This window comes from Colobus angolensis, unplaced genomic scaffold (assembly GCF_000951035.1).
Source record: "Colobus angolensis palliatus isolate OR3802 unplaced genomic scaffold, Cang.pa_1.0 Scaffold500, whole genome shotgun sequence".
In the NCBI taxonomy this organism is placed as follows: Eukaryota; Metazoa; Chordata; class Mammalia; order Primates; family Cercopithecidae; genus Colobus; species Colobus angolensis.
In genome coordinates, this window is record NW_012118489.1 from 244,095 (window position 1) to 251,932 (window position 7,838).

At 56.2% G+C, this 7,838-nt stretch overlaps 1 protein-coding gene across 2 annotated transcripts in view; it reads right to left on the reverse strand.

Moving 5' to 3' along the window:
- Positions 1 to 544: 544 nt before the first annotated feature.
- Positions 545 to 7,838, reverse strand: part of NAT16 (N-acetyltransferase 16 (GCN5-related, putative)) — an 8,878-nt gene continuing 1,584 nt past the window's right edge. For both annotated transcript variants that reach the window (XM_011960030.1, XM_011960028.1), the window contains 4 exons: positions 3,380 to 3,524; positions 3,125 to 3,295; positions 1,946 to 2,170; positions 545 to 1,304 (listed from right to left, as the gene is read on the reverse strand). In XM_011960030.1, the coding sequence (XP_011815420.1) occupies positions 732 to 1,304; positions 1,946 to 2,170; positions 3,125 to 3,295; positions 3,380 to 3,520 (1,110 nt within the window). In that variant the 5' untranslated portion in view covers positions 3,521 to 3,524 and the 3' untranslated portion in view covers positions 545 to 731. The remainder of the gene's footprint in view (positions 1,305 to 1,945; positions 2,171 to 3,124; positions 3,296 to 3,379; positions 3,525 to 7,838) is intronic.

Consider the following 7,838-nt stretch of genomic DNA (forward strand, 5'->3'; position numbering starts at 1 on the left):
TCCCTCTCCCTCTCCCTCTCCCTCTCCCTCTCCCTCTCTCTCTGGATTGCACACTGGGCTGGTGATAGGAAGAGAAACAGGGACAGAAAAATGGGCACTGTGGTGTTAAGCGTCGTAGAGATCCAGAGAGGATGAGGATGGGAGGCTAGAGAGAAGTGGGGAGAGGGCACTGATCTCTGGCACCAGAGCAGATCTCTGGCACTTGAGCAGGGGGAGGGGCTTGAGGTAGAGAGGGCAGTGCGGGGCCAGTTTTTAGGGCTTTAGAAAGGGCAGGAGGAAGAAAAGAAACATGGGTTGGCATCCCACACACTCCTGAGCGCTTCCACCCAGGAGGGGGCAGAAGGGAGAAACCAGGAAAGGGGGAGTTCACGCCCGGGCTGAGGTGATGGAGTAGGAAGGAAGGACTCTGAAGCCTGTGCAGGGACCAATTCTTTGGGAAAAGGGTGGATAATAGAAACTGAAGACCCCCACCTCCACCCTACACCCAATAGTCCGCAAGTTCAGGTCAGGGAATGGGCAATGGTGTTTGGGGGAGCTAGAGGCAAGATAGTAAGGGGAAAAGGGACAGAGTGGGGGGACCTGCGCCGGTAAGGGCAGGAGAGCAGGACTCAGAGGGGACTTCCCAGGGGACGCAGCGTCGGAAATGGCAGGGAAGAGGCTGGTGGGGGAAACTGTGGAAGGGGGCGGGTCCAAAGTACTTCTTTTTCCCATTCCCCACCAGAGGAGAGGCCTCAGATGTCGGCCTCCAGCAGGTACTGTTCAGTATAACCCTTCACCAGCTCCAGCCCCAGCCCGGCCTGGCAGAAGTCAGCCAGCTGCGACCACAGCTGGGGCTCCAGGAAGAGCTGGCACATGACATTGAGGCCGGCGAGGCGCGGGGCCTGGCGCTGCAGGTGCCACAGCAGCTGGCTCTGCACCTGCGCGCCGTCGCTGCCGAAGGCGTCGATGTTGAGATAGCGCCAAGTGCCGTCCCCTCCGTGCGGGATGGGGAAGGGGCGCGTGCACAGCGTGAGCACGCGCGGGCGCGCGCGGCTGTCCACGCGCCACTCCAGGCCCTTGGCCGCCAGCAGGCGCAGGTTGCTCTCGCTAGGCCGGTAGGGCTGCCAGTCCTGGATGATGGTCCCGCCCGGAAGCACGTCGCGCTGCACGGAGGGCGACAGCAGGAGGCGTGCCACGTCGCCGCCTGCCTCGGACACGGCCTCGGTGGGCAGCGGCGAGAAGGTGCCGGAGGTCCGCAGAGCCGCCAGCCGCGCGCCCAGCCCGGCCAGCAGCGCGGACGCGTTGAATCGGACCAAAAGGATGCCCTGCGGGGGGCACGAGTGAGCGCGGGGCGGGCGCGGGAGGGCTAGCGAGCCCGGCGCCTCTCGGCAGGCATCTTCACTCCCAAGTTCACGCCCACAGGCTCCCACCTGCGTCCCTCCGGAGGCGCGACCGTGAGGGCTCCGGGCCGCGTGGGGTATGGGAAAGCCTGGCTTTCAAGGGTATCACACAGGGACCAGGGGCACGGGCTCCTAATAGGTGGATCCCCAAGAAGAGCTGGGATCAGTATGGAGTAGCCAGGGAACCGAGGGTGCGGGTCCCCGAGTCTCCAGGGACATGAAAGCCAGGGAGGCCGATCAGTCAGTAGGATTGGAGAGGCGCAGAGGGAGGACAAAGGCTGAGAGGAGGATGCTTGGGTCCCTGAACAGAGGCAGGATCCTAGGGGAGGCAGGGTGCCCGAAGTTGGGAAGCGAGGACTAGGGTTTCAGGCTGGGAGTCGGGAGTTTGGCTTCCGCTGGGTCAAAAGGTCTGGTGAGGACTGGGAGTCCCAGGGCAAGGCTCAGGGGCCGCGCCACTCGGTAGAGCCCAAAGAGAAAGCAAGCCCGTGTTCTGCTGGGGGTGGGGAGGGTCTCCTCGTGTGCCCCAGCAGAGAGGCCCAGCCATCCGAGCGCCCCGTCCTTCTCACCTGCTTGGTGATTAGGCGGTATTTCTTCAGCTCCCGGGGGCCCAGCTGGTCGTCCCGGGTGAGCCGTGCCACCTTGACCCCCGGGTGCTGTCGCTTGACCAGCTGCGAGCAGAAGCGCTGCAGCAGCCCGGCCACGCCCTTCCCGCGCTCCCAGGGCGCCACGCGCAGGCCCTCCACCAGCGCCGTCTCCCCGGCGTCGATCACGTTCACCGACTCCAGCGCGATCTGCGGACCGAGGCCGTTAGCAGGGGGCCCTCCCCGCCTCCGCCCCTGCCAGGGCTGTCGGCTCACTGGGCTCTCCACTTCCCACACGCTGGGCACTCCGTCGTCACCACTCGGGCACCAGGCCAGGCCTGGGTTGGCACGGCCCTTGGGCCTCAGATTGATGTGGCTGTACTTGAATACATGTCACTTACCATGAGCCAAATGTCTTTTTTTTTTTTTTTTTTAATTTAGGACAGGGTCTCCTCACCCAGGCTGGAGCGCAGTGGTGCGATCACAGATCACTATAGCCTCAAACTCCTGGGCTCAAGCGATGCCCCCCACCCCCAAGCCTTTCTAGTAGCTGGGACCACAGACACGCACCCCTACTCCCGGCTTTTTCTTTATTTTTATTTTTTAGAGCGGAGGTCTCCCATGTTGCCCAGGCTGGTCTGGAACTCCTAGCCTCAAGTGATCCTCCAGCCTCAGCCTCCCAAAGAGCTGGGGTTACAGGCGTGAGCCGACGCGCCCGGCCCCTTCTACCTGGTGAGATGCTCCAGCTCCTAGTGTGTCAAGTCCTGGACCGCTAGCCACGCCCCTTCTCTGGCTCCTTCCCCGGGAGTTTGCCACGCCCCACTTCCTCTTAGCACCTCCCCCAGCCCAACTCTAAGCTCTTCCTGCTCCCACCCCTAGCCTACCCTGTCTCTCCTGCTCCCCGCCTCTTTTGCTTTCACCCCCAGAAAAATCCTCCAGTGGATCCTCAAACTTTCAAGCGCTCACCTGTCCCTCTGGTTCCTCTGCTTTAGAAGTCCTTCACCCCACCCTCACTGACATAGCCCCTGGATCCGCGCTGCAAGCCCTGCGCTTCCTCAGCATCGGGACGAAGGCTGGGGAGAAGCTCTCGTCCTCTCTTCCTAAGGTCCACGCACCCGCAGGTGGCTTCACCCCATGTCACCTGGGCCCTGCCCCCGGGCTCACCACGCCTCCGTTGCGCTTGGCCAGCACCACCGTGCGATCGGGGTCCCGGAGCCAGCTGTGGTAGCGGCTGGGAAGGTAGTCCAGGCCGCCGTAGATGCCCCCCGAGATGGCCAGCACTTCCTCAAACTCCCGTTCCGTGGCTACCACGAAGTCCAATGGCTCGGCCTGAGCCTCAGGCCCCGATCCGTACTCAGGCTTGGCCCCCGACAACTCGGCCTTGGCCTCAGGCCCTGACTCGGCCCCCCGGGGCTCAGCCTCAGGCCCCGATCCGGACCTGGGCTTGGCCTCCACCTCCTGTAGCCGGGTTTCAGAGCTTGGCTCTGCATCTCGGGCAGCCTCCTTTTCCGGCTTAGTGACCTCTGAGGTGGCTGTGCCACAGCTGGCTTCCAGCTTCATGACCCTGCAGAAAAAAGAGAATGCAGCACCTGGATCAGAGCCCTTCGTTTCCACATCTGGGCCCCTGCACACAAACGATCCTAATGCCCCTTCCTACACAAATACCCTTTCTTTTTCTTTTCTTTTCTTTCTTTTATTTTTATTTATTTATTTATTTATTGAGATGGAGTCTCCTTCTGTTGCCCAGGCTGGAGTGCAGTGTCGCGATCTCGGCTCACTGCAATCTCTGCTTGCCAGTTTCAAACTATTCTCCTGCCTTCACCTCCTGAGTTTCTGGGACTACAGGCACGGTGCCGCCATGCCTGGCTAATTTTTGTATTTTTAGTAGAGACGGAGTTTCACCTTGTTGGCCAGGCTGGTCTTGAACCCCTGATTTCAGGTGATCCTCCCACCTCAGCTTCCCAAAGTGCTGGGATTACAGGTGTGCAGGTGTGAGCCACCGCACCGGCCCCTTTCTTCACTTCTTCTTTTTTTTTTTTTTTTTTTTTAGGCGGAGTCTCGCTCTGTTGCCCGGACTGGAGTGCAGTGGCCAGATCTCAGCTCACTGCAAGCTCCGCCTCCTGGGTTTACGCCATTCTCCTGCCTCAGCCTCCCGAGTAGCTGGGACTACAGGCGCCCGCCACCTTGCCCGGCTAGTTTTTGTATTTTTAGTAGAGACGGGGTTTCACCGTGTTAGCCAGGATGGTCTCGATCTCCTGACCTCGTGATCCGCCCGTCTCGGCCTCCCAAAGTGCTGGGATTACAGGCTTGAGCCACCGCGCCCGGCCCACTTCTTATTATTTTTAAATACAGATAGGGATCTCACTATGTTGCCCAGACTGGTCTCGAACTCCTGGGCTCAAGATCCTCCCACCTTGTCCTCCCACAGTGCTGGGATTACAGGTGTGAGCCACTGTACCTGGCCCACAAACACCCTTTCTTTTCTGCTGTCCACACAGACCCTGGGAGTGGAGGGCTCCCAGCTCCCTCCCTCTTCCCACCAGCTTCCAGAAATCTCAGCTCTACCCACTCCACTCTTACGGGATGCTCCCTAACAGTCAGAAACTTAGAACCCTGTGAGCTCCCCATAGACCAGCCCCAGATCTCCTCCAGGCCTAGCCAGCAACCAGGGACCCAGGCAAAAGAAAAAAGGCATTTGGGGGTAGTTAAAAAAAAAACAAAAAACAAAACAGGAAGGCCAGGCACGAAGACTCATACCTGTACTCCCAGCACTTTGGGAGGCCAAGGCAGGTGGATTGGTTGAGTCATGGAGTTTAAGAACAGCCTGGGCAATATAGTGAGACTCTGTCTCTACAAAAAATACAAAAAAATTAGCCAGGCATGGTGGTGCGGTGGGCCTGTAGTCCCAGCTGCTCTGGAGGCTAAAGTGGGAGGATCATTTGAGCCAAGGAGGCAAAGGTTGCAATGAGCCATGATCATACCACTGCACTCCCGCCTGTGTGACGGAGAGAAAACCTGTCTAAAAAAAAGAAAAAAAAGAAAAGAAAAAGAAGAAAAAAAAGAGGCACACTCCTTCAAGGATCCCATAACCTCTCTAAGACCTCTGCAAGGACAACATGAGAAAGAAACTCCCCTCTGTACACAAGAAAGTTCCCAGAGAACAGTGGAGGATTCACCCCCACCCCCATTTCCTGCCACTGCCAGTTACAATCCCAGCCAGGGCAAAGGGAGGAGGGTGTAGACCCCAAATATCCTCCATATTGCTGCCCCAGTTCCCCGTCCCCCCACCTCCACCTCTTGACATACACATTCAAATATAAGCAAGATAGACAGCTCCACTAGAAAATGTCAAGGCAGCCTAGCACGGTGGCTCAGCCAAGGTGGGTAGATCACCTGAGGTCACAAGTTCGAGACCAGCCTGGCCAGCATGATGAAACCCCATCTTTACCAAAAATACAAAAATTAGCCTAGCATAGTGGTGGACGCCTGTAAGCCCAGCTACTAGGGAGGCTGAGGAACAAGAGTAACTTGAAGCCAGGAGGTGGAGATTGTAGTGAGCCCGAGCCGAGGTTGAGCCACTGCACTCCAGCCTGGACAACGAAGTGAGACTCTGTGTTGAATGAAAGAAAGAAAGAGAGAGAGAGAGAGAGAGAGAAAGAAAGAAAGGTCAAGCCATTCCTTCTAAGCCAATCACCCCCCACCCCCCACCCTCCTTTCCTTCCATCTGCCCCTCTTCCCCATAGGGAGACTTGGGCTCTGTCCACTCCAGAACTAGGAACCATTTGAAAAGGGTTCTGTCCGAGTTCCATCAAAATGAAAGAGAAAGACCCCTATCCAAGTCCCAGCGACTTCTATTTCTGGGCCTATCTCTTCCAGATCAGCCAAATCGACCAATCAAACCCCCCCTCTCTCTTTCAGCCAATGATAATGCTCACCTCAGATAACCTACATTAAGCCTCATTAACCAACATCCCAAGGGCAAACAGACCAGCTACTCTGTGGGGGGTGATATTGACTTAACTGGAGTTTTTTTGTTGTTGTTTTGTTTTGTTTTTACAAAAGCCTGACCTAGGTTCCTAGGTTTGGGGAAGGTTGACCAGCAGTGGGACCAAGGAGTGGTTTGCACTTCCAAGTCATAAACAGAGCTTGCCTAAACGCGATATGCTTGCTATAGAAACCAAGCTTCAAGACAAGAGTTCCATCTCCTTCTTGGTTTTCTGATTCTTTCTCATCTGATTCCAATACCTGGAGGTTACCTGGATATGGAGCCAGAATTATCAGAGGAGAGGAGGAAGCCAAGCTCAGAGGATTTAGATCCCCTGCTGGGGCCATTAGAGACCATCAGTTTCAACCCATTGTTTTAACAATCAAGGAGATTACCCTTGATTTCACAATCAAGGAGATTAGCCTTGCCTGAGGTGACTCAGTCTGGGTAAAGCCAGGCTAAAAGTTAAGTTTCTTTGGCTTCCAGGCCAGGGGAGAAGACCTCTTATTATTATTGTTGTTGCTTGTTTGTTTATTTTATTTTATTCTTTGAGTCAGAGTCTCGCTCTGTCGCCCAGGTTGGAATGCAATGGCATTATCATAGCTCACTGCAGCCTCAACCTCTTGGGCTCAAGTGATCCTCCCACCTTAGCCTCCCGAGTAGCTGAGACTACAGGCGTGTGCCACTACACTTGGCTACTTTTTTAAATGTTTAATTCTTTTAGAGATGGGGTCCCACTATGTTGTCCAGGCTGGTCTTGAACTCCTGGGCTCAAGCGATCCTCCCACCTCCACTTCCCAAAGTGCTGGGATATTAGGTGTGAGCCACCATGCCCGGCCAAGATCTCTTTGTAGTGTATCTGGATCTCTGAACTCAGCCTGAAGAGCAAGGAGGGGAACTACTGGGTCCTTGAACAGGAGTTGAAGGGCCCAGGTGGGATAAGATGATGAAGAACCAGAGACGGGGTTGCTGGGAACTCCCTCATTGTCTGGCCCACACGGTCAGCAATCCCTATGCCAACACACAAGCCTCCATGCCTGGGACCAACTCAAGCCCCAGACCTCTTGCATCGCACTCTGGGGACGATGCGACCCAAAGAAGAGCAAGTTAGCTCCTGACTCCGTCTGCAGCTCCAGGCAACATGAACCAGCTGTCCATGGCTCACAGGAAAATGCAAGCTGGTGGTTCAGTGGTGCCTTCAGCAATACCCTCGCTGCCTCCAAAGGTGATGAGGTGTGAGCAACGGGTAGAGTGGAACCCACCTGACTCATTCAAGACATTCGGCTCCAGTCTCCTTCCCTTGCTTACAGTGGGGAGACCTTTACATCTCAGATAAGGTTGTTTGTGGCGGGAGGTAAGGGTAGGGGTGGACATGGGGAGTTCCCAGAGTCACAGGGAAGGAAGAACTTTCCAACGCATCCCCCATCTTTCAACCTAGGCACCACCTCTACCCCGTTGCCTTTTTGAGGACATGAACAAAGCTTCCCAGGTCCTTAAACCTTGGAGGAAGTGGGCAATAAAACAGGTCAGGGATTCCAGACCAAGCCAAACCTGTGGGCTGGCCTGTAACCCTTGCTTCACATGCTGACCGCTTCCTACCCTCCAGTCCAGCACCCTCCAGCCTGGCTCCATGGACCTCTTAACTCTCATCAGATGTCTAGGCAGAGGTGGAGGCAGCTGGTGAGTCCAGGGCACTGTGGGGGATGTAGTCCAGGTATCTCCTAGACCAAGTGCCCTCCTAAAAGAGGAACAGCATTTCTTGGCCCAGCAAGGTGGCTCATGCCTTTAATCCCCGCACTTTGGGAGGCGAAGGGAGGCGGATCATCTGAGGTCAGGAGCTGGAGACCAACCTGATCAACATGAAGAAATCCTGTCTCTACTAAAAAAAAAAAA